This window comes from Erinaceus europaeus, chromosome 12, assembly GCF_950295315.1.
Source record: "Erinaceus europaeus chromosome 12, mEriEur2.1, whole genome shotgun sequence".
Classification (NCBI taxonomy): Eukaryota; Metazoa; Chordata; class Mammalia; order Eulipotyphla; family Erinaceidae; genus Erinaceus; species Erinaceus europaeus.
Genome location: NC_080173.1, coordinates 50,704,943 through 50,731,413, shown reverse-complemented (window position 1 = coordinate 50,731,413; position 26,471 = coordinate 50,704,943). Strand labels below are relative to the sequence as shown.

Here is a 26,471-nt window from a genome sequence, read left to right as displayed (position 1 = left end):
GCAGGAACAACAAATGAGAATATGGAAGAAAATTCTAATAATCTCATGGTTATTAGAGAGCTGAAAGCTGAAATTGCTGAGCTAAGAAGGCAACTAGCTGAACAAGCTAAAACAGTATCAGAGCAGGGCAACAAAATAGATGAACTCCAGAAAGCAGTAGAGGGCAGAGAGAATAGAATCAATGAGGCTGAAGACAGAATTAGCAAGATTGAGGATGAATTAGAGACAACTAAAGAAGAAGTAAGAGATCTCAAAAAGAGATTAAGAGATGCTGAAAACAACAACAGAGTCGTATGGGATGACTTCAAAAGAAACAATATACGCATTATTGGCTTACCAGAGGAAGAAAGAGAAGGGGAGGAAGAAAGCGTTCTCCAGGCCATAATAGCTGAAAATTTCTCTAGTCTAGACAACACCAAAGACATAAAGATTCAAGAAGCCCAGAGGGTCCCAAACAGAATTAACCCAGACCTAAAGACACCAAGACATGTCATACTTAGATTGGAAAGGAATAAGGATAAAGAAAGGATCCTCAAGGCTGCAAGAGAAAAACAAAGAGTCACCTACAAAGGAAAACCCATAAGATTAGCAGCAGACTTCTCCATACAAACACTACAGGCCAGAAGAGAATGGCAAGATATCTATCGAGTGCTCAATGAGAAAGGCTTTCAGCCAAGAATACTATATCCTGCTAGATTGTCATTCAGACTAGATGGAAGCATCAAAACCTTCTCAGACAAGCAACAGTTGAAGGAAGCAACCATCACCAAGCCTGCCTTGAAAGAAGTTCTGAAAGGTTTCCTATAAACAACCAGACCACCACAAATAGAACATATATCAAAACACTCTAAAACTCTACAAGAATGGCATTAAAATATCTTCAATCTTTGATATCAATAAATGTGAATGGCCTGAATTCACCTATTAAAAGACACAGAGTAGGAAGATGGATCAGAAAACACAACCCAACAATATGTTGTCTACAGGAAACTCACCTAATGCAACAAGACAAACACAGACTTAAAGTGAAAGGATGGAAAACTATCATTCAAGCCAATGGCCCACAAAAAAGGGCAGGAACAGCTATTCTCATATCTGACATGATAGACTTTAAAATAGATAAGATTAAAAAAGATAGGAATGGACACTACTTAATGCTGAGAGGATCAGTCAATCAAGAGGACTTAACAATTATTAATATCTATGCACCCAATGAGAAGCCATCTAAATACATCAAACTTCTACTGAAAGAGCTACAGCAATATATTAACAGTAACACAATCCTAGTAGGGGACTTCAACACCCCACTCTCTCAACTTGACAGATCATCCAGGAAGAAATCAGTAAAGACATAAGGGAGCTAAATGAAGAGATAGATAAACTAGAACTATTGGACATTTTCAGAGTCATTCATCCCAAGAAACTGGAATACACATTTTACTCAAATCCACATGGATCATTCTCAAGGATAGACCATATGTTAGGCCACAAAGACAGCATCAGCCTATTCAAGAGCACTGAAATCATCCCAAGCATCTTCTCAGACCACAGTGGAATTAAACTAACACTTAACAATCAACAAAAGATTAGTAACAGTGCCAAAATGTGGAAGCTCAACAGTACACTTCTTAACAACTTCTGGGTCAAAGAGGAAATCAAGGAAGAAATCAAAATGTTTCGAGAGTTCAATGAAAATGAAGACACAAGCTATCAAAATATTTGGGACACAGCTAAAGCAGTCCTAAGAGGGAAGTTCATAGCTATACAAGCACACATTAGGAAACAAGAAAAGGCACAAATAAACAGCCTGATTGCACATCTTAAAGACCTAGAAGAAGAACAACAAAGGAACCCTAAAGCAACCAGAAGGACAGAAATTACTAAAGTTAGGGCAGAAATAAATAACATTGAGAATAGGAAAACCATACAAAAGATCAATGAAAGTAAATGTTGGTTCTTCGAAAGAGTAAACAAAATCGACAAACCTTTAGCCAGACTCACAAAACAAAAAAGGGAGAAGACCCAAATAAATTGGATAGTAAATGAAAGAGGAGATATCACAACAGACACCGCAGAAATTCAACATATCATGCGAGGCTTCTATGAACAACTATATGCCACCAAGTTAGAGAACCTGGAAGAAATGAATGATTTCCTAGATACCTACCAACTTCCAAAACTAAGTAAAGAGGAAGTGGATAACATGAACAGGCCCATCACAGCTAATGAAATTGAAACAGTTATCAAAAATCTTCCCAAAAATAAAAGTCCTGGACCAGATGGTTTTACAAATGAATTCTACAAAACTTTCAAAGGAGAACTAATACCTCTACTTTTAAAAGTCTTCCAGAAGATTGAAGACACTGGAATACTCCCTGCCAGCTTCTATGAAGCCAACATCACCCTGATACCAAAAGCAGACAGGGACACAACCAAAAAAGAAAACTACAGACCAATATCTCTGATGAACATAGATGCGAAAATATTGAACAAAATTCTAGCCAACCGGATACAGCAGTATATCAAAAAAATTGTTCATCATGACCAAGTGGGGTTTATCCCAGGCATGCAAGGTTGGTTTAATATACGTAAATCAATCAATGTGATCCACCACATCAACAAAAGCAAGACCAAAAACCACATGGTCATATCAATAGATGCAGAGAAAGCCTTTGACAAAATACAACATCCCTTTATGATCAAAACACTACAAAAAATAGGAATAGATGGAAAATTCCTGAAGATAGTGGAGTCTATATATAGCAAACCTACAGCCAACATCATACTCAATGTTGAAAAACTGGAAGCATTTCCCCTCAGATCAGGTACTAGACAGGGATGCCCACTATCACCATTACTATTCAACATAGTGTTGGAAGTTCTTGCCATAGCAATCAGGCAGGAGCAAGGAATTAAAGGGATACAGATTGGAAGAGAAGAAGTCAAACTCTCCTTATTTGCAGATGACATGATAGTATACATGGAAAAACCTAAGGAATCTAGCAAGAAGCTTTTGGAAATCATCAGGCAATACAGTAATGTGTCAGGCTATAAAATTAACATTCAAAAGTCAGTGGCATTCCTCTATGCAAACATTAAGTTAGAAGAAATTGAAATCCAGAAATCAGTTCCTTTTTCTATAGCAACAAAAACTATAAAATATCTAGGAGTAAACCTAACTAAAGAAGTGAAAGACTTGTATACTGAAAATTATGAGTCACTACTCAAAGAAATTGAAAAAGACACAAAGAAGTGGAAAGATATTCCATGCTCATGGGTTGGAAGAATTAACATCATCAAAATGAATATATTACCCAGAGCCATCTACAAATTTAATGCTATCCCCATCAAGATCCCAAGCACATTTTTTAGGAGAATAGAAAAAATGCTACAAATGTTTATCTGGAACCAGAAAAGACCTAGAATTGCCAAAACAATCTTGAGAAAAAAGAGCAGAACCGGAGGCATCACACTGCCAGATCTCAAACTGTATTATAGGGCCATTGTCATCAAAACTGCTTGGTACTGGAACATGAACAGACACACTGACCAGTGGAATAGAATTGAGAGCCCAGAAATGAGGCCCCACACGTATGGACATCTAATCTTTGACAAAGGAGCTCAGACTATTACATGGGGAAAGCAGAGTCTCTTCAACAAATGGTGTTGGAAACAATGGGTTGAAACATGCAGAAGAATGAAACTGAATCACTGTATTTCACCAAATACAAAAGTAAATTCCAAGTGGATCAAGGACTTGGATGTTAGACCAGAAACTATCAGATACTTAGAGGAAAATATTGGAAGAACTTTTTTCCGCATAAATTTTAAAGACATTTTCAATGAAACGAATCCAATTACAAGGACGACTAAGGCAAGTATAAACCTATGGGACTACATCAAATTAAAAAGCTTCTTCACAGCAAAAGAAACCACTACCCAAATCAAGAGACCCCTCACAGAATGGGAGAAGATCTTTACATGCCATACATCAGATAAGAGTTTAATAACCAACATATATAAAGAGCTTGCCAGACTCAACAACAAGACAACAAATAACCCCATCCAAAAATGGGGGGAGGACTTGGACAGAATATTCACCACAGAAGAGATCCAAAAGGCCGAGAAACACATGAAAAAATGCTCCAAGTCTCTGATTGTCAGAGAAATGCAAATCAAGACAACAATGAGATATCACTTCACTCCTGTGAGAATGTCATACATCAGAAAAGGTAACAGCAGCAAATGCTGGAGAGGGTGTGGGGTCAAAGGAACCCTCCTGCACTGCTGGTGGGAATGTCAATTGGTCCAACCTCTGTGGAGAACAGTCTGGAGAACTCTCAGAAGGCTAGAAATGGACCTACCCTATGACCCTGCAATTCCCCTCCTGGGGATATATCCTAAGGAACCCAACACATCCATCCAAAAAGATCTGTGTACACATATGTTCTTGGCAGCACAATTTGTAATAGCCAAAAGCTGGAAACAACCCAGGTGTCCAACAACAGATGAGTGGCTGAGCAAGTTGTGGTATATATACACAATGGAATACTACTCAGCTGTAAAAAATGGTGACTTCACCGTTTTCAGCCGATCTTGGATGGATCTTGAAAAAATCATGTTGAGTGAAATAAGTCAGAAACAGAAGGATGAATACGGGATGATCTCACTCTCAGGCCGAAGCTGAAAAACAAGATTAGAAAAGAAAACACAAGTCGAACCTGAAATGGAATTGGAGTATTACACCAAAGTAAAAGACTCTGGGGTGGGTGGGTGGGTGGGGAGAATACAGGTCCATGAAAAATGATGAATTAAATAGTGGGGGTTGTATTGTTAAATGGGAATCTGGGGAATGTTATGCATGTAAAAAAAAAAAAAGAAGAAGTAGAAACGCAAAGCAGAAATTGCCTGAGTTTGGAGTATGGCACCAAAGTAAGAAAGCAGAAGTACACTAGAGTTTGCAGTGAGTACCTCCCTAATACTTCCTCTCCACTTTTCCAAGTTTTGGGTCCAGGATTGCTCAACAATTTGTTTGGCTATGTATGTTAACTCTCTTTTCAGTCACCAGGTTCCAGATGCCATCAGGATGCCGGCCAGACTTCCCTGGATTGAAGACCCCACCAATGTGTCCTGGAGCTCAGCTTCCCCAGAGCCCCACCCTACTAGGGAAAGAGAGAGGCAGACTGGGAGTATGGACCGACCAGTCAACGCCCATGTTCAGCGGGGAAGCAATTACAGAAGCCAGACCTTCCACCTTCTGCAACCCTCAATGACCCTGGGTCCATACTCCCAGAGGGATAGAGAATAGGAAAGCTATCGGGGGAGGGGGTGGGATATGGAGATTGGGCGGTGGGAATTGTGTGGAGTTGTACCCCTTTTGTTAATTAATCCTTTCTTAAATAAAAATAAAATTAAATTAAATTAAAAAAAAATGGAGAGAAAGACAGAAGACACTTGCAGTATTGTTCCAGTGCCCATGAAGCAGGAAGATCCCAGCAAGTGGGGACTGATGGCTTGAACTTGGTAATGTAATGTGTTGGTAAAAAAAACAAACAAACAAAAAAAAAATAATAAAATATCTAGGAATAAACCTAACCAAAGAAGTGAAAGACTTGTATACTGAAAATTATGAGTCACTACTCAAAGAAATTGAAAAAGACACAAAGAAATGGAAAGATATTCCATGCTCATGGGTTGGAAAAATTAACATCATCAAAATGAATATATTACCCAGAGCCATCTACAAATTTAATGCTATCCCCATCAAGATCCCAAGCACATTTTTTAGGAGAATAGAAAAAATGCTACAAATGTTTATCTGGAACCAGAAAAGACCTAGAATTGCCAAAACAATCTTGAGAAAAAAGAACAGAACCGGAGGCATCACACTGCCAGATCTCAAACTATATTATAGGGCCATTGTCATCAAAACTGCTTGGTACTGGAACATGAACAGACACACTGACCAGTGGAATAGAACTGAGAGCCAGAAATGAGGCCCCACACCTATGGACATCTAATCTTTGACAAAGGGGCCCAGACTATAATATGGGGGAAGCAGAGTCTCTTCAACAAATGGTGTTGGAAACAATGGGTTGAAACATGCAGAAGAATGAAGCTGAATCACTGTGTTTCACCAAATACAAAAGTAAATTCCAAGTGGATCAAGGACTTGGATGTTAGACCAGAAACTATCAGATACTTAGAGGAAAATATTGGAAGAACTTTTTTCCGCATAAATTTTAAAGACATTTTCAATGAAACGAATCCAATTACAAGGAAGACTAAGGCAAGTATAAACCTATGGGACTACATCAAATTAAAAAGCTTCTTCACAGCAAAAGAAACCACTACCCAAATCAAGAGACCCCTCACAGAATGGGAGAAGATCTTTACATGCCATACATCAGATAAGAGTTTAATAACCAACATAGATAAAGAGCTTACCAGACTCAACAACAAGACAACAAATAACCCCATCCAAAAGTGGGGGGAGGAATTGGACAGAATATTCACCACAGAAGAGATCCAAAAGGCCGAGAAACACATGAAAAAATGCTCCAAGTCTCTGATTGTCAGAGAAATGCAAATCAAGACAACAATGAGATATCACTTCACTCCTGTGAGAATGTCACACATCAGAAAAGGTAACAGCAGCAAATGCTGGAGAGGGTGTGGGGTCAAAGGAACCCTCCTGCACTGCTGGTGGGAATGTCAATTGGTCCAACCTCTGTGGAGAACAGTCTGGAGAACTCTCAGAAGGCTAGAAATGGACCTACCCTATGACCCTGCAATTCCCCTCCTGGGGATATATCCTAAGGAACCCAACACATCCATCCAAAAAGATCTGTGTACACATATGTTCTTGGCAGCACAATTTGTAATAGCCAAAAGCTGGAAACAACCCAGGTGTCCAACAACAGATGAGTGGCTGAGCAAGTTGTGGTATATATACACAATAGAATACTACTCAGCTGTAAAAAATGGTGACTTCACCGTTTTCAGCCGATCTTGGATGGACCTTGAAAAAATCATGTTGAGTGAAATAAGTCAGAAACAGAAGGATGAATATGGGATGATCTCACTCTCAGGCCGAAGTTGAAAAACAAGATTAGAAAAGAAAACACAAGTCGAACCTGAAATGGAATTGGAGTATTACACCAAAGTAAAAGACTCTGGGGTGGGTGGGTGGGTGGGGAGAATACAGGTCCATGAAAAATGATGAATGAAATAGTGGGGGTTGTATTGCTAAATGGGAATCTGGGGAATGTTATGCATGTAAAAAAAAAAAAAAAAAAAAGAAGTAGAAACGCAAAGCAGAAATTGCCTGAGTTTGGAGTATGGCACCAAAGTAAGAAAGCAGAAGTACACTAGAGTTTGCAGTGAGTACCTCCCTAATACTTCCTCTCCACTTTTCCAAGCTTTGGGTCCAGGATTGCTCAACAATTTGTTTGGCTTTGTATGTTAACTCTCTTTTCAGTCACCAGGTTCCAGGTGTCATCAGGATGCCGGCCAGACTTCCCTGGATTGAAGACCCCACCAATGTGTCCTGGAGCTCAGCTTCCCCAGAGACCCATCCTACTAGGGAAAGAGAGAGGCAGACTGGGAGTATGGACCGACCAGTCAACGCCCATGTTCAGCGAGGAAGCAATTACAGAAGCCAGACCTTCTACCTTCTGCAACCCACAATGACCCTGGGTCCATGGTCCCAGAGGGATAGAGAATGGGAAAGCTATCGGGGGAGGGGGTGGGATATGGAGATTGGGTGGTGGGAATTGTGTGGAGTTGTACCCCTCCTACCCTATGGTTTTGTTAATTAATCCTTTCTTTAATAAAAAAAAAATCATTATCAAGTCACTAATAAATTTTTAAAATCTTTGTTAATAAGGTATTGTGGTGGTCTGAGAGGTAGCACAGTGGACAAAGCATTAGACTCTCAAGTGTGAGGTCCTGAGTTCAATCCCTGGCAGCACATGTACCAAACTGATGTCCGGTTCTTTCTCTCTCTTTCCTCCTATCTTTTTCATTAAAAAATAAATAAAATAGGGGCTAGGCTGTGGCGTACCTGGTTAAGCACATGCATTGCAATGCACAAGAACCCTGGTTCACGCCCCTAATCCCTACCTGCAGAGGGAACGCTTCACAAATGGTGAAGTAGAGCTGCAGGTGTCTATGTCTCTACCTCTCCCCCCTAAATTTCTCTCTACCTCTATCCAATAATAAATAAATAAAATAAGGGTGGGGTAGATATCATAATTTTTGTTTTTATCAGAACACTGTTCAGCTCTGGCTTATGGTGGTGCGGGGTATTGAACCTTCATAATGGTTATGGAAAGAGACTCTCAAGCCTGAGGCTCCGAAGTCCCAGGTTTAATCCCCTGCACCACCATAATCCAGAACTGAACAGTGCTCTGGTAAAAAAAAAAAAAAAAAAAGGCAGGGGGCTGGGTTGTGACACACCTGGTTGAGAGCACATGTGCACGTTACAGTGCGGAAGGACCTAGGTTTAAACCCCCAGTTCCCACCTGCATGAGGAAAGTTTTGTAAGTGGTGAAGCAGTGTTGCAGGTGTCTATCTCTCTCCATTCTATCTCCCCTACCTTCTCGATTTATGGCTGTATCTATCCTATAAATAAAGATAATAATTTTTTAAAAAAGAAAGAAAATCTTAAAAAAAGACATTGTGTGGGCTAGTAAATTGGCTCATTTGTATCTTGCACTGCCTTGCTAAGTGTATGACCCAGGTATGAATTTAACATCTTCAGTGTTGTGGTCTCTTTTACACTTTTTTTTAATTAAAATTTCTTATTATCTTTATTTGTTTATTGGATACAGATAGCCAGTAATTGAGAGGAAGGGGGAGATAGAGCAGGAGACAGAGAGTTGTGAAGCTTTCCCCCTGCAGGTGGGGATCTGGGGCTTGAACCTGGTCCTTGGGAATTGTAACATGCCTACTCAACCAGATGTGTCACCGCCCAGCTTCTACTAGCTATCTAAAATAATAATAATGCCCAGAAGTGGGTGAAGCATTGGACCCTCAAGCATGAGGTTCAGGGTTCAATTCCCAACAACACATATCATATGTGTTAGGGTGATAGATCTGGTTCTTTCTCTCATTGATTAAGATAGGGGGGTGGGGGGCAAGAGGCTCTGAAGTCCCAGGTTCAATACCCCTGCTCCACCATAAACCAGAGTTGAGCAGTGCTTTGGTAAAGTAAATAAATAGGGACAGGGTGGTGGCTCGCCTGGTTAAACACACTTGTTACAATGTGCAAGGACCTAGGTTCAAGCCCACCACACACACATGCTGGGGGAAAGTTTTGTGAATGGTGAAGCAGAGCTACAGGTGTCTTCTCTTTCCCTCTCTATCTCCCCCTTCCCATTTGATTTCTGGATGTCTCTATCCAAAAAATAAAGATAATAAAATTTTTTTAATAAAATAGGGGGGAAGATGGCCACTGGAAGCAGTGGATTTCTAGTGCCAGCAGCAAGCATCAGACATAACCTGGGGGGGGGACACAGGCAGTGACACATTAGTGACACATTAGGCTAAGCACACACACATTACAGTGCACAGGGACTCAAGTTCAACAGCGCCACCATCCCCACCCCCCAATCCCCGTTCCCCACCTGCAGGGAAAGAGATTCACTAGTGGTGAAGCAGGTCTGCAGGTGTCTCTCTGTCTCTCTCCCTGCCTATCTCCCCCACCCTTCCTAATTTATCTCTCTATATATCCAGTAATAAATAAAAGTATTTAAGGGGGCCGGATGTGACGCACTGGGCTAAGTGCACATAGTACAAAGTGCAAGGACCTGCACAAGGGTTGTAGTTCAAGCCCCTGACTACCCACCTGCAGGGGAGTCACTGCACAAGCAGTAAAGCAGGTCTGCAGATGTCTCTTTTTCTCTTCCTCTCTATCTTCCCCTCCTCTCTCATTTCTCTCTGTCCTATCCAAAAAAGTAAAAATAAAAACTGAAAAAATGACCACAGGAGCAGTGGATTCGTAGTGTGCAGGCATCAAGCCCCAGCAATAACTCTGGAAGAAAAAAAATATTTAAAGAGAGAGAGAGGGAGACCTAGTGGCAAGGAGGAGGAGGAGGAGGAGGAGGAATGGGAAAAGACATGGGGCCTGGACAGTAGTACACCCTGATGAACACAAGCATTGCCCAAGGACACTAGTTTGAGCCCACCCCCACCTCCACCCACCACAGGAGAAGTTTCTGTCTGTTCTATGAAGAGAAAGAAAGAAAGAAGAGTGGTCCCGGAGGTGGAGCAGTAATAAAGCTTCAGACTCTCAAGCATGAGGTCCTGAGTTCGATCCCTGGCAGCACATATGCCAGAGTGATGTCTGGTTCCTTCTCTCTCCTCCTATCTTTCTCATAAGTAAACAATTAAATAAATAAATAATTTTTTTTTTGTCATAGCTAGGAACATTCTAGGCTGTACTCTTTGCAGGATCTGTCTTCCTTGGAGACAGAAACTTTTTAGTGATGGCCCTTTTGGTCACTACTAGGCCACCCCATCATCTGGGGCCCTAATGAGGGAATCCTGGAATTCCCAAAAATATATGATGGTCCTAGACCTCTAACAGATCCCTCTCTATACTAGCACTGATCATCTCCATCAGGAACAACATCATAAACCCTCTTATGGCCCTCTACAGGGCCTGTTCTCAATGTACAACAACAGTGGTAGAAACCACCCCACTCTCTGAAGGGACTCTGCTACACAAGGAAGACTAGTCCTGAAGTGAGTGCAGTATAGAATGTTCCTAGCTATGATCATGGAATACAAGTTCAGACTGGCAGGGATGCAGAGATTTCACAGGCTCCGGTGATAAGTATGGATAAACATGGGTAATAGGTCAGATCAACGGGGTCTATAGTTAACAGTATTTATATACTTTTCCCATATTTGGGAGCTACTTTCTGCCCTGATCCAAATTTTTAGTACTATTTCCAACTCTGACACCATCTCCCCAGACAATACCTTTAGCCTCCCTGAAATAAATAAAATATTTAAAAAAAGAAAGAAAGAAGACAATCTAGAGGTCTTGGTGATAAGGTTACTCATTCTTTCTGGTTGTGTGGTCCTGGACAAATGACTACGTCTCTTCTGTAAAATGGGGTTTCTAACGGAGTCAGCGGCAGTGCAGTGGGTTAAGCACACTTGGCGCAAAGCGCAAGGACCAGTGGAAGGATTCCGCTTGGAGCTCCCGGCTCCCCACCTGGAGGGGAGTCGCTTCACAGGCGGTGAAGCAGGTCTGCAGGTGTCTATCTTTCTCTCCTCCTGTCTTCCCCTCCAACATCAATAATAACTTCTTCCCCAACATCAATAATAACTACAACAATAAAACAAGGGCAACAAAAGGAAATAAATAAATAGTTTTTAAAAAATGGGGATCTCTAGAAGGGGTCAGGCGGTAACATAGCGTGGTGCAAATCGCAAGGACCAGAGTAAGGATCCCTGTTCAAGCCCCGGGCTCCCCACCTGCAGGGGAGTCACTTCACAGGCCGTGAAGCAGTTCTCCAGGTGTCTCTCTTTCTCTCCCCCTCTCTGTCTTCCCCTCCTCTCTCCATTTCTCTCTGTCCTATCTAACAACAACTTCCTCTTCTTCTTCTTCTTCTTCTTCTTCTTCTTCTTCTCCTCCTCCTCCTCCTCCTCCTCCTCCTCCTCCTCCTCCTCCTCCTCCTCCTCCTCCTCCTCCTCCTCCTCCTCCTCCTCCTCCTCCTCCTCCTCCTCCTCCTCCTCCTCCTCCTTCTTCTTCTTCTTCTTCTTCTTGCGTTTGCCCTTCTTCCGTAGCCAGTCAACAGCGTCAGGTTGAGCCTGATGTAAAGTTTCGAGACCTCCTTTGAATCTGGAGAGGTACAATAACAACAACAATAATAACCACAACAATGATAAAACAAGGGCAACAACGGGAGTCCGGCGGGTCGGCGTAAGGATCCAGTTGGAGCCGGGCTCCCCATCTGTAGGGGAGTCGCTTCACAAGAAGTGAAGCAGGTCTGCAGGTGTCCTCTCTCCCCCTCTCTGTCTTCCCCTCCTCTCTCTATTTCTCTCTGCCCTATCCAACAACGTCATCAATAACAAGAACAGGGCGGGGGTAGATAGCATAATGGTCATGCAAACAGACTCTCATGCCTGAAGCACAAAAGTCCCAGTTTCAATCCCCGGTACCACCATAAACCAGAGCTGAACAGTGCTCTCGTAAAATAAATAAATAGATAAATAAATAAATAAATAAATAAATATAACAAGAACAGTAATAACTACAACAACAATGAAACAACAAGGGCAATAAAAGGGAATAAATAAATAAATATTATTTTTTTTTAAAAAAAGGGCAACAAAAGGGAAAAAATAGTCTCCAAGAGCAGTGAATTTGTGGTGCAGGCACCAGGCCCCAGCAATAACCCTGGAGGCAAAAAAAAAAAAAATGAGTGTGGTGGTCTGGGAGGTGGCACAGTGAATAAGGCTTTGGACTCTTAAGCATGAGGTTATGAGTTCAATCCCCGGTAGCACATGTACTAGAGTGATGCCTGGTTCTTTCTCTCTCTCCTATAATTTTTCATAAATAAATCAATAAACTCTAAAAAATATTTTTAAAAAATGAGTGTGAAAATAAAGTATACTAAAGAGATAAAAAAAAATGGGGTCACTAGTACTATGTTGTAGTATGGTGCCTCAGGCATAAAGGCATTTGTATAACCACTATGCTATCGCCTCTGTACTGTAGAGTTTTTATTAATATTTGTATATTTACTTATTTTTAATTATTTAAGGTATTTATTGGATAGAAACAGACAGAGAAATCTAGAGAGAAGGGGAAGAGAAGAGAGACAGATACCTGCAGCACTACTTCACAGCTCATGAAGCTTTTCCTTTTGCAGGTAGGGATGGGGAATTGAACCTGGGTCCTTGTACATAGTAACATAGGCACTCAATCATGTGTGTCACCACTCAGCCCCACATTTTATTTATTTTAAATATACATATTTTTAAAAATCCATTTCAGGTGGTCTTCTTCCTTTTTTTAAAATTTTATTTATTTATTTTCCCTTTTTTAAATTTATTTCTTTATTGGGGAATTAATGTTTTACATTCAACAGTAAATACAATAGTTTGTACATGCATAACATTCCCCATTATTTTCCCTTTTTGTTGCCCTTGTCTTATTGTTGTTGTAGTTATTATTGTTGTTATTGATGCCGTCATTGTTACATAGGACAGAGAGAAATGGAGAGAGGAGGGGAAGACAGAGAGGGGGAAAGATAGACACCTGCAGACCTGCTTCACCACCTGTGGAGCGACTCCCCTGCAGGTGGGGAGCCAGGGGTTTCAACCGGGATCCTTACTCTGGTCCTTGTGCTTTGTGCCACATGCGCTTAACCGGCTGCACTACCGCCTGACTCCCGGTGGTCTACTTCCTAACCAAGTCCCAAAACCTAAATATAGACCAGGTCCCATGAGATAGGGCGTATGTTCAGATATATCAATAAATTAGGGCAAAATATATACCTGGAAGCAAAAGTACACAATAGTCTGCAGTGAGTCAGTATGTGCAGCAAGCAAGTAGAAAGACCTAAAAAGACACCATAAAGTTCATAGTAAAATAGTGTCTACTTAGAATTAGATGCTCTTGATGCCGACACTACAAATCCACTGCTCCTGGGGCCATTTTTTTCATTTTTTTTTTCCTCCAGGGTTATCGCTGGGGCTTGGTGCCTGCACCACAAATCCACTGCTCCTGGAGGCTAGTCCCTCCCCCCCTTTGGTTGCCCTTGTTGTTTTATCATTGTTGTGGTTATTATTATTGTTGTTATTATTGTCATTGGACAGAACACAGAGAAATGGAGAGAGGAGGGGAAGACAGAGAGGAAGGGAGAAAGATAGAAAAAAAAAAATTAGATGCCCTCCTCACCTACTTCCTATTACACTTCCCTCACTCACTCCAAAGCTAACCTTATCAAAGTAAGGACTACAAAAGTTGAATAAGAGCAAGAGACTGGTATATAAAAATTTTAATTTTTTAATATTTATTAAAAATTAAAAATTTTAAATTTTTTAATATTTATTTTCCCTTTTGTTGCCCTTGTTGTTTTTCATTGTTGTTGTAGTTATTATTATTGTTGTTATTGTTGATGTCATCATTGTTGGATAGGACAGAGAGAAATGCAGAGAGGAGGGGAAGACAGAGAGGGGAGAGAAAGATAGACACCTGCAGACCTGCTTCACCGCCTATGAAGCAACTCCCCTGCAGGTGGGGAGCCGGGGCTCAAACAGGGATTCTTACACAGGTCCTTGCGCTTTGCACCATGTGCACTTAACCTGTTGCGCTACCTCCAGACTCCCTAAGACTGGCATATTTTAACGATGACTCTTTAGTCACTATCAGGTCACCCCATCAGCTGGGACTCTAGTCGGGGAGTCTTGAGATTCCCAAACATACATGACGGACCTAGACCTTGAATAGATCACTCTTTCCACTGTTACTGGTCATCTCTATCAGGAACAATACAATAAACCCCTTTGTGGGCCCCCATAGGACCTTGCCCTCAACATGGATCAACAATGGTAGAGAATGTTCCATCCTCTGAAGGGAGGAGGCTGGACAACATACTCTATGTTCCACCTGAGGAAGATGGGTCCTGAAATTGGGGCAGCTTGGAACATTCCTACTCATGACCACAGAATGTGAGCTCAGATCTACAGGGATGCAGAGGTTATATAGGGATGCAGAGGTTCCTAGCTGAATATGAGCCCCAGATCAGATCAAATTGATGGAGTTTACAGTAAATATTTATATACCTTTCTCATATTTGGGAGCTCCTCTCTTCCCTGATCCAGCTTTCTGGTCCTTTTTCCAGCCATGGCATCATCTCCCCAGACAATAACTAGGATCCACCTGCCTAACAGATGTCAGGCTCAGGAAAAAAAAATCTAATATATTCATGGGCCCTTTGGAATATAACTAAAATAGGACTACTATATACAAAACAGAAACCCCCCCAACTCTTCATATGAAATTTTCCAGCCTTTAGGTTCATGATTAGTCAACAATTTGTTTGGCTCTATATGTTAACTCTTTTTTCAGCCACCAGGTTCCAGATGCCATCATGATGCCAACGGGACTTCCCTGGACAGATAACCCCACCAATGTGTCCTGGAGCCCTGCTTCCCCAGAACCCTGCCCCACTAGGGAAAGAGAGGGACAGGCTGGGAGTATGGATTGACCTGCCAATGCCCATGTTCAGCGGGGATCAATTACAGAAGCCAGACCTTCCACCTTCTGCATCCCATAATGACCCTGGGTCCATACTCCCAGAGGGATAAAGAATAGGAAAGCTGGATGTGAGGGCGATCTGGCTGCGACATCTGTCACCCCAATGATCACCAGGATTGATTTGGCTGATCTGCCTGGCTAGGCGGGTGTCTCCTTCCTCCCTCACAGCTCCATGTGCGTCCCTCCCAAAGCTGCGTGCTCAGTCGAAGAGGACTCCGTCCACGTGCTCAGTCGAAGACCCTCCGTCTTCGGTCAAGGGTATACGAGTAGCTGCGTTCCCCTGCTAGAACCTCCAAACAAGCTCTCAAGAATAGGAAAGCTATCAGGGGAGGGGATGGGATACAGAGTTCTGGTGGTGGGAACTGTGTGGAGTTGTGCCCCTCTTATCCTATGGTTTTTGTCAGTGTTTCCTTTTTATAAATAAAAATTAATGAGAAAAAAAAAAAGAAAAAGAGACACCAGAGCACTGCTCAGTTCCAGTTTATGTAGGTGTTGGGGGTTGAACTCGGGGCCTCAGAGCCTCATTATGCTGTCTCCCCAGTCCCAGAACATACTTTGAAATAAAGGAAAAAACAATAAACAAAAAACTTCTAGTTATTGCATCTCCTGGGCCACCCTCCTCCTTCCTTCTCTCTTTTTTACCATCAGGGTTATTGCTGGGCCTCAGTGCCTATACTAGGAATCTCCTGGCAGCTTTTTCTTTTTCTTTTCCAGAGAGAAATTGAGAAGGGAGGGGATGATAGAGAGGGGAAGAGAAAGAAAGACACCTGCAGACCTGTTTCACCACTTGTGAAATGACATCCTCCCCCTGCAGGTGAGGAGTGGGGCTCAAACCAGAATACTTGTGTTTTGTACTATGTGCACTTAGCCCTGCACACCACCGCCTGGCACCCGCCTTCCTCTCTTTACTGCCTTAGTTCTAATTTTTTAAAAATATTTATTTATTCATTTATTCCCTTTTTTTTTGTTGCCCTTGTTGTTTTTGATTGTTGTTGTTATTGATGTCGTCATTGTTAGATAGGGCAGAGAGAAATGGAGAGAGGATAGGAAGACAGAGAGGGAGAGAGAAAGATAAGACACCTGCAGACCTGTTTCACCACCCTTGAAGTGACTACATGCAGGTGGGGAGCCGGGGCTCGAACCGGGATCCTTGTGCCAGTCCTTGTGCTTTATGCCACCTGCTCTTAACCTGCTGCGCTACTGCCCAGTTCTAATTTTTTTTAAATATTTATTTATTGTACAATGGTTATGTAAAATGACTTTTGTGCCTGAGGATCTAAAGTTCCAGGTTCAGTCCCTGGTACTATCATAAGCCAGAGCTGAGTAGTGTTCTGATGATGATGATGATAATAATAGCAATAATAATAATAATTGGTCCAGGAGGTGGCTAACTGGATAAAGCACTGAACTCTCAAGCATGAGGTTCTGAGTTCAATCCCTGGCAGCACATGTACCAGAGTGATGGCTGGTTCTTTCTCTTCTCCTACCTTTCTCATTAATAAATAAATAATTTTTTTTTTTTTTAAAAAAAGGGTGTGGGGGTCAGGTGGTGGCGCACCTGGTTGAGTGCACATGTTACAATGTGCAAGGACCCAAGTTCAAGCCTCTGGTCCCCACCTGCAGGGGGAAAGCTTTACAAGTGGTAAAGCAGTGCTGCAGGTATCTCTCTCTCTCTCTCTCTCTCTCTCTCGATCTCTCCCTTCCTTCTCAATTTCTGGCTGTCTCTATCAAATAAAGATTTTTAAAAAACTTAAAAAGAAAAAGAGGGGTGGGAGGAATGGCCTCTGGGAGCTTTGGATTCATAGTGCCAGCACTGAGCCCCAGTCATAATCCTGGTGGCAATAAAAATATTTAAATAATAGTAGTAGTAGTATTTTATTTATTTACTTTTGAAGGAGAGAGTACCAGAGCATCTGTCTGGCACATGGGATGCTAGGGATTGAACTTGGAACCTCATGGTTGTGATTCCAAAGCTTTATCCACTGTACCACCTCCCAGACTACATGTCTCAATTCTATTTAGAAAACATGAAAAAAAAATTAATTTCTTTATTGGGGAATTAATGTTTTACATTAGACAGTAAATACAATAGTTTGTACATGCATAACATTTCCCAGTTTCCCATATAACAATACAACCCCCACTAGGTCCTCTGTCATCCTTCTTGGATCTGTATCCTCCCCACCCACCCACCCCAGAGTCTTCTACTTTGGTGCATGCAATACGCCAATTCCTGTTCATTTCCTACTTGTGGAAAACGTGAAAATTTTTATGATAGATGGGGTGAGCATATCAGGCAAGGCAAAGAGTTGGGGCCAGAGCTTAGATCTAGGCTTGTTATATCCCAAAATAACTCCTTGGAATTATTTTATTATTTTATTTTTTTACCAGAATACTGCCCAGCTCTGGCTTATGATGGTGCAGGGAATTGAACCTGGAGCTTCCAAGCCTCAGGCATGACAGACTTTTGCATAACCATTATGCTATTTCCCCTGCCCTTCCTTGAATTTTTTTTCATTTTTAAAATATTTATATTTATTACTGGATAAAGACAGAGAAGTTTATTTTATTTATTTTTTATTTATTTATTTATACCCTTTTGTTGCCCTTGTTTTTTATTGTTGTAGTTATTATTATTGTTATTGATGTCATTGTTGTTGGATAGGACAGAGAGAAATGGAGAAAGGAAAGGAAGACAGAAGGGGGAGAGAAAGACACCTGCAGACCTGCTTTACCACTTGTGAAGCGACCCACCTGCAGGTGGGGAGGGGGGGGGGCCGGACTCGAACCGAGATCCTTACGCCAGTCCTTGAGCGTTGCACCACCTGCGCTTAAGCCACTGCGCTACCGCCCGACTCCCAAGACAGAAAAGTTTAAAGCAGCGGGAGGTAGACAGGAGAAAAGACAGACACCTGCAGCCCTACTTCACCACTGGTGAAGCTTTCTCACTGCAGGTGGGGGCCAGGGGCTTGAACCTTTGTCCTTGCATATTGTAGTGTGTGCTCTTTTTTTTTTTTTTACATTTTTAATATTTATTTATTTCTTTTTTGTTGCCCTTGTCATTTTTATTGTTGTTGTAGTTATTATTATTGTTGATGTTGTCGTTGTTGGATAGGACAGAGAGAAATGGAGAGAGGAAGGGAAGATAGAGAGGGGGAGAGAAAGATAAGACACCTGCAGACCTGCTTCACTGCCTGTGAAGCGACTCCCCTGCAGGTGGGGAGCTGGGGACTTGAACCAAATCCTTACCCCGGTCCTTGCGTTTGCACCACCTACGCTTAACCTGCCTCGCTATAGTGTGTGCTCTTAACCAGGTGCACCACCACCTGGTCTCCTGGATTTTTTTTTTATTGTTGTAGTTATTATTGCTGTTGTTGTCATCGTTGTTGGATAGGACAGACAGAAATGGAGAGAGGAGGGGAAGACAGAGGGGAGAGAAAGCTCGACACCTACAGACCTACTTCACCGCTTGTGAAGCGACTCCCCTGCAGGTGGGAAGCCGGAGGCTCGAACCCTGATACTTACGCCGGTCCTTGCGCTTCACGCCATGAGCGCTTAACCCACTGCGCTACAGCCCGACTCCCTTGGTTTTATTATTATTATTATTATTTTCATTTTCTATTTTAAAAATATTTTATTTATTTAGGATATAGACAGAAATGGGGGGCAAGTGGTTAGAGAGGGAGAGACTCCTGCAGACCTGCTTCACTGCTGGTAAAGCTTACCCCCTCCAGGTGGAGACCTGGGTCTTGAACCCGGTTGTGTGTACTGTAATGTGTGTGTTCAAGTGCACCACCACCCAGTCTGAATTTTTTTTTTTTTCTAATTGGGCACTCCAGTACAGAAGAACTGTGCATGATGTCCCAACATTAGGAAACTTAAATATTTTTAATGGCACTGAAAACCTCAAGCATATGCAACATAAACCACTCCTGGCTGACTTTCTGGGGCGGGGGGGGAGGAGCAAGGGGCAGACACAACAGCACCAGAGCTTCTCCTGGTGAGTGCCAGTGGTAGTCCCACGTAGTGACAGGGTTTGAACTTGCGCTATGAACAAAATAAGGCTTGCCAAGTGAGTAATATTCTGGGCCCTAACTTTTCACAATCAACTGTGCTGATGCACTATTTTCTCAGGTGCCAACTCTTGAGAAGGGTGAGTTAGAAGGGTTCTGACCATTAAAGAGTTTATTGTCTTGTTGTCTGGGAGGTGGCACAGTGGATAAAGCACTGGACTCTCAAGCATGAGGTCCTGAGTTCAATCCCTGGCAGCACACGTACCAGAGTGATGTCTGGTTCATCTCACCTCCTCTTTCTCATGAATAAATAAAAACTTTTTTTAAAAAGCTTTTTTAAAAATATTTATTTTCCCTTTTGTTGCCCTTTTTTTATTATTGTTGTTATTGCTGTCATTGTCGGATGGCACAGAAAAATGGAGAGAGGTGGGGAGACATAGAGGGAGGGAGAGAAAGATAGACACCTGCAGACCTGCTTCACCACTTGTGAAGTGACCCCCTGCAGGTGCGGAGCCGGGGGCTTGAACCAGGATCCTAACATCCGGCCTTGCGCTTTGTGCCACGTGCGCTGCGGCCCAACTTCCCCCCCCAAAAAAAAAAAGTTTGTTCGTGGCACAAAGCGCCAGGACTGGTCTAAGGATCTCAGTTCCAGCCCCCGGGCTCCCCACCTGCAGGGGAGTCTCTTCACAGGCAGTGAAGCAGGTCTGCAGGTGTCTTTCTCTCCCCCTCTGTCTTCCCCTCCTCTCTCCACTTCTCTCTGTCCTAACAACGACGACAACAATAGCAACAACAATAATAACTACAACAATAAAAGGGGAAATAAATAAATAATTTTTTTTTTAAGTTTGTTGTCTTACCACCTCCCTTTCCAAGTGGCAAGAAAGAATTCATTTTCGGGGTGGGGCAGTAGTGCAGCGGGTTAAGCGCACATGGCGCAATAGAGCTCCGGCTCCCCTCTTGAGGGGGGGTCGCTTCACAGGCGGTGAGGCAGGTCTGCAAGTGTCTTTTCTTTCTCTCCCTGTCTTCCCCCCTCCATTTTTCTGTCCTGTCCAACAATGACAGCAATAACAACAATAACAACGATAAACAACAAGGACAACAAAAGGGAAATTAGTCTCCAGGAGCAGTGAATTCGTATTGCAGGCACTGAGTCCCAGCAATAAACCTGGATATTAAAAAAAAAAAAATCATGTTCTTAACTGGATGATGGGTTTGCAGGGAATAGGTACTTTGCAGAGCAGGAATTTGAGGCACTAAGAGTAAGTCCTCACAACAATGTAAAAAGTTATTTTGGGAGCGGGGGTAGATATCATAATGGTCATGCAGACTCTCATGCCTGAGGCACCAAAGTCTCAAGTTCAATCCCCCCGCACCACCATAAACCAGAGCTCATCAGCGTTCTGGTTAAAAAAAAAAAAAAAAAAAGAGTAGAACTTCTTGTCTTGTCAAATTTTTATGTTTCCACAGGTTCTAAAGTGACAAGTGCTCAATATTTGTTAAATGAATATATAAAAACATGCGGCTTTCCTTAAAAATGTTATTTTGGTAATCTGTATTTCAGGAACTACTAAGCTACAGTGAAAATAAGTAATGGGCTGCCTTAAATATGCCCTCATCACCCTTCCTGCTTCACTCATCAATTTTCCCACTTTACTAACAAAGCGCCCCAGAGAGCCCTTCAACACCGCGGTCAGGCTGGCCACTCCAGCAAAGCCCTTATGCCGCCTGCGCAATTCGGCTGACTTCCGGCTCCCGGTGTCACGTGACAAGGCATCCTTCCTGCGCATGCTTGCTAGGAAGTCGGACTGTACCACTCTGCCTTACCGAAGGGGAATGTTTTCCTTTTTTTAAGGTCAAAACCAATTCCTGATATTAGATTTCTATTTTCTCGGATTTATACAGCGCGTATAAATGTGTTTATGGCGGAGGGGGTGTGAAAGGAGCAGAGGGAATACGGGTGACAGCGGGGCGAGGGATGGGCTCTCCCCTTCGCAGATAATGGGAGGAGCCGGAGCAGGCGGAGTTCTTTCCTTTCGCCGCTGCGGCCGCAGCCATGAGGTAGGCCGTGCGGGGCTCGGACTTTGCTTGAGCCGGGCGGAGGGGGACGGAGGGGCTCGCTAGCACTTTCCGGGCGGGGGGATGTAAGATGGAGACAGCCCTGATGCTGCGGGTCCCCGAGCGGGGTGCACGTCGGCCGCGGCGTAGAGAGGGGGTGGCGGGCTGTGTCGGGGCTCCAGGCCGGGGAGGCGGCCCCGCGTCCCACACGTGTTGGACGCGAGCCCCGCGGGCCGAGTAGGGCGGCGGCGGGGGCCGGAGCGCGGCCCCCATGGCGCCGAGGTTGCTGGGGCTCGTGTAGGCCGCGGCTGCCGACGCTGAAAGGCGGTGGCTCCTGGCACTCGGCCGACTTCCCGGCTGAGTCCTGAGAAACTCGAGGCAAAGCGGACTGCGGCTGCTGCTGTGAAAAGGCGACACCGGAGGGGACAAAATCCTCCCAAGTTGCCGCTGTTCCGTTAACCTCATTTTGCAGCAGGAAAGCTGGCCGCGAGGGTAAGGCCTGCTTCGGCCTAGATTCCTGTACGCAGCTTTTTTCTGTTACTGTAACCAGCCTGCGTCGTGGAGTAGGTCTTGCTGGAAATGCAGCTTGTCCGCCCTTGCTGGTCCTCATCCTGACTTCTGTTTTCTCAGTATGCTCAGGCTTCAGAAGAGGCTCGCCTCCAGCGTCCTCCGCTGTGGCAAAAAGAAGGTCTGGTTGGACCCCAACGAGACCAATGAAATCGCCAATGCGAATTCCCGTGAGTTCTCCCCCACGTGTCCGTCCGGCCCTTTCTGCCATTGTTCATATGGGGGATGCCACGACCTGTCGGTCCTTCACGAAGTTAGAGAAGGCCCTGGTTGACAGGGATCCTATAAAGTTTTAAGAAATCAAAGAAACAGGGCTGGGAAGACAGCATAGGGGTTATACGAAAGGCTTTAACTAACTGCCCGCTGTTCCAGTTGAATCCCCAGCACCACCGTAAGCCAGAGCTGAGCAGTTTTCTGTTCTTGGAACATTTCATCCATATTCTTGGAGGCCTCTGCTGGGGACTAGGGCTTAGGCCCACGGATGGGGCTGATGCAGCCACAATACTGACAGCGATACAGGAGAGTAGGTAGAGACAGGCCAGGCCAGCACAAGAGCTAGCGTGGGTGGTCTACTTTGCCATGTACACAACCCAAGTTTAATAGACCCGATCTATTGATGGGTAAAAGTGAAAGAAAAGCGGTGCAAACTATCGTGATGAACTGTTCATCACTGTAATAGGGGTTTTACAGTGGAGGGGCAAAGTCGGGTTGAAATCTAAATAAATTATGGGTAACATGTCCATACCAGTGAGTAGGAAATAGGTATTGGAGTAGGAAGGTAAGCAGTTCTCTGAAATCAGGCCAAGTTGATAAACCGGCTTGGGATCTGTTTAAGAATAGACTAAGCTGGAATTTATGAGTAGTAATGTGCTATTGGAGGGGTCTGGCCTTAGAATTAACAGTTGTCAGACAAAAGTGGAGCATAGGGCGGGAGGGTAGATAGCATAATGGTTATGCAAAGAGACTCATGCCTGAGGCTCCAAAGTCCCAGGTTCAGTCCCTTGCACCACCATAAGCCAGAACTGAACGGTGCTCTGGTAAAAGAAGAAAAAAAAAATCAAAATCATAAAAAGAGTGGAGAATATCTGTCAATATCAGAATAGTTCTTTTTTTTTTTTTAAAGGTGCTTTAACCTTAAGGCTATCAACAGGTCGGAAACTTTCAACTACACTACTTTGGTCAAGCCACTCAGTATTTCAGGATTCTGGGACGGGGTTATGAGCTTGAGGCTGGTGTTTTTAGGCCTAAGCCCCAGTTGACTCATCCTGCATTGTGCTCTCAGGTCAGCAGATTCGGAAACTGATCAAAGATGGGCTGATCATCAGGAAACCTGTTACTGTCCATTCCCGGGCTCGATGCAGGAAGAACACCTTGGCTCGCAGGAAGGGGAGGCATATGGGTATTGGTAAGTGTGTTATAAATTATTTTTTGTTGCCCATGTTTTTATTGTAGTTATTGTTATTAATGTCATCGTTGTTGGATAGGACAAGAGAAATGAAGAGGGGGGAGAGAAAGACACCTGCAGACCTGCTTCACTGCTTGTGAAGCGACTCCCCTGCAGGTGGGGAGCCGGGGTCAGTCCTAAGTGATTTACAAAATAACAGGTACAATTCCACACTAATCCCACCACCAGTTTCTGTCCCCATTCCTTCCATTGGAAACTGCAGTGATTGTCCCAAGGTCACAGATAAATTTCCCTTTTCCCCCCTGTGGTCCTGCCCTTTCTCCCATTTTAAGTTACAGCAACACCTGTTATTTCTGAATGTCTTCTCTCCTTTTTCAGAGCCCACTAGTCATCTTCCCATAACATTTCTTCCCCTCTGGAAGTAGGAACCAAAAATCCTCTTTTGAGGTGCAGAAAGTAGGTCTGGCTTCAGCTGTTCCCTGCTGGACATGGGCATTGACAGGTTGATCCATACCCCCAGCCTGTTTCTGTCTTTACCTAGTAATTAGTGCTAGTCTTTAAGTTAATAATTTTGTTATGCCTGCATCCCTGTGTTAAATCGTGTCAAGTGGTTTGTCCCCGTGCAAATCAGAAAGCAGGCATGTATCAGGAGTGTAGATGTTTTGGTAGTAACAGCAAGTTATATTTATTGAAACTTTACGCTGTATCAAGGATTCTGTTGGGTACTTGAAAACATGCAATGAATTTTCCCATTCTAGGTTGGGATGATTTTGGAGAGATAATGGTTATATCACGTTTTAAATATTCCAGGTACTATACTAAACAACCTTGATGTAAGCTTGTCATACGGTATCTGGGTGTTCTTACTGTTTTTATTTACTAATAGAGACGACTAGAAATTGAGAGGAAGGGATATATATGTTTGTATATCTGCAGCATTTCTTCACTTATGAAGCTTTCCTCCTGGGGGCTTGAACCCAGGTCTTTCCCCTTCCCCCCATGTATTTTAAATGTCAAATGATTGGAATCATTTGTAAAATGGAAATAATGATAGTTAAAATGTGATTGTGTGGATTGAATAAAATACCTGACTTGGTCAACATAGTGTTTCAGCTATGGTAACTCATTGTATGTAGTCAGTAGAGCTTCGTAATTGTCTGGTAATAGGACGAACTCATCTTCCCCACAGGTAAGCGAAAGGGTACTGCCAATGCTCGAATGCCTGAGAAGGTGACCTGGATGAGGAGAATGAGAATTCTGCGCCGCCTGCTCAGAAGATACCGTGAGTCTAAGAAGATTGACCGCCACATGTAAGCACATCTTCCACCAAGATCCATTTGCTGTTTTTAAAGTCTTTTTTTAAAAAAAATATTTATTTCCTTTTGTTGCCCTTGTTTTATTGTTATAGTTATTGATGTCGTTTGATAGGACAGAGAAATTGAGAGAGGAGGGGAAGACAGAAGGGGAGAGGAAGACACCTACGGACTTGCTTCACCGCTTGTGAAGCGACTCCCCTGCAGGTGGGGAGCCAGGGGCTCGAACAGGGATCCTTACACCAGTCCTTGCACTTTGCGCCACATGGGCTTAACCCGCTGTGCTACCGCCCAACTCCCACCTTTTAAAGTCTTCTGCATAACCATTTTACTTTCTCCTCCACCCAATGTCTTTTTCCATTTTTGTCCCAGTCTCCCCCATAATTAGGCTAACCAGGGAATCTGACTTTGCCAGTCGGGCTCTTTTGTATAAAAAGTAGGCAGAAAGTCTTTGTGATAGAGTAGAACTTACATGCTTAAGAACCATGTAAAGGAACAGATCACATACCAACCTCAGATTTTTTTTATTTCCTTTTGTTGCCCTTGTTTTATTGTAGTTATTATTGTTGTCATGGTTGTTGGATAGGACAGAGAGAAATGGAGATGGGGAAGACGGGTAGAAAAAGATAGGCACCTGCAGACCTGCTTCACCACTTGTGAAGTGACTCCCCTGCAGATGGGGACCTGGGGGCTCGAACCAGGATCCTTACGCCAGTCCTTTCACTTTGCATCACCTGTGCTTAACCCGCCTGACTCCCCCCTACCTCAGATCTTAATACTAGAACCTCTGCCATGTACCCTGCAGGTACCACAGCCTCTACTTGAAAGTGAAGGGAAACGTGTTCAAAAACAAGCGGATTCTCATGGAACACATTCACAAACTGAAGGCAGACAAGGCTCGCAAGAAGCTCCTGGCGTAAGTTTGTTTAGTAATTGGCCTCTCTCATAGGAAGTTTTTAATTTTACTCAGCTCTGTCTGAGTATGTCAGGGAATGAACCTGGGACCTCAGCCTCAGACGTGTTTGCATAACAATCGTGCTGTCCTGACCTAGGGGAGGGTCTCTTTTTCTGAGACAAGTAGAATGTGCTTGGTCCTTATCTGAACGCATCTGTCATCTGTCAAGGTTTATGCTCCTCTGCTGTATATGTGAGCAGCACCTGCACTGTCCAGGTGCACTGTAGATCTGAGTCAAGAGCTCTTAGCCCTAGCAACTCACTCTGCTCAAGCTGACATGGAGAAGTTTTGGGGGTTCTTCTGGTTACTCATCTCAGATTGACTTTTTTTTTTTTTCCAGTGACCAGGCTGAAGCTCGCAGGTCTAAGACCAAGGAAGCACGAAAGCGCCGTGAAGAGCGGCTCCAGGCCAAGAAGGAAGAAATCATTAAGACTTTGTCCAAAGAGGAAGAGACCAAGAAATAAATCTCCCTTCTCTTTGTACATAGTGACATAGTGGCCTCTAGTGACATTAATCATTCAATAAAACGAGAATATTATCTGCCTACCTTCCTCCTAAAGTTTCTGACTGCTTGTGGGGTTTTACTATATACAGGGCTGGACTTAAAGTGAGATTATTTTTTCTAGAAACTAAAGCATCCAACCTTATGTGGTGAGGACTAGGCATGATCTTCATTTGTTTATTTGGCAAAGTAAATAGACAGATGAGCTATCAAATCCACTGGAATTCTAGAGCCTTGGGTTTCAACCATTACCAGTCCAGAAGCTTGATACTTGCCTGTCTCAGCACTCCTACCCAAAGCTGTCTTCTCTCTATTGGGTAGAGACAAGAATGTAGAGGGAAGGGGGAGATGGAGAGACACTTGCTTTTCCAGTGAAAC

The 26,471-nt window shown here is 43.3% G+C and overlaps 1 protein-coding gene across 1 annotated transcript; it reads left to right on the top strand.

Annotated features, from left to right (window-relative positions):
• Positions 1 to 21,286: 21,286 nt before the first annotated feature.
• RPL19 (ribosomal protein L19) lies at positions 21,287 to 26,137 on the top strand. The gene is made up of 6 exons (XM_007530934.3): positions 21,287 to 21,354; positions 21,982 to 22,088; positions 23,201 to 23,323; positions 24,513 to 24,633; positions 25,442 to 25,552; positions 25,932 to 26,137. The coding sequence occupies exons 1-6, from the start codon at positions 21,350 to 21,352 to the stop codon at positions 26,053 to 26,055; spliced, it is 591 nt and encodes a 196-aa protein (XP_007530996.1). The 5' UTR covers positions 21,287 to 21,349; the 3' UTR covers positions 26,056 to 26,137.
• Positions 26,138 to 26,471: the final 334 nt, after the last annotated feature.

What these genes read in the sequence shown, in the direction of transcription:
- RPL19 (XM_007530934.3), top strand. An exon ending in AATCGCCAATGCGAATTCCC is followed by an intron (nt 22,089 to 23,200) that starts GTGAGTTCTCCC and finishes TTGTGCTCTCAG; the next exon opens with GTCAGCAGATTCGGAAACTG. An exon ending in AAGAAGATTGACCGCCACAT is followed by an intron (nt 24,634 to 25,441) that starts GTAAGCACATCT and finishes TGTACCCTGCAG; the next exon opens with GTACCACAGCCTCTACTTGA.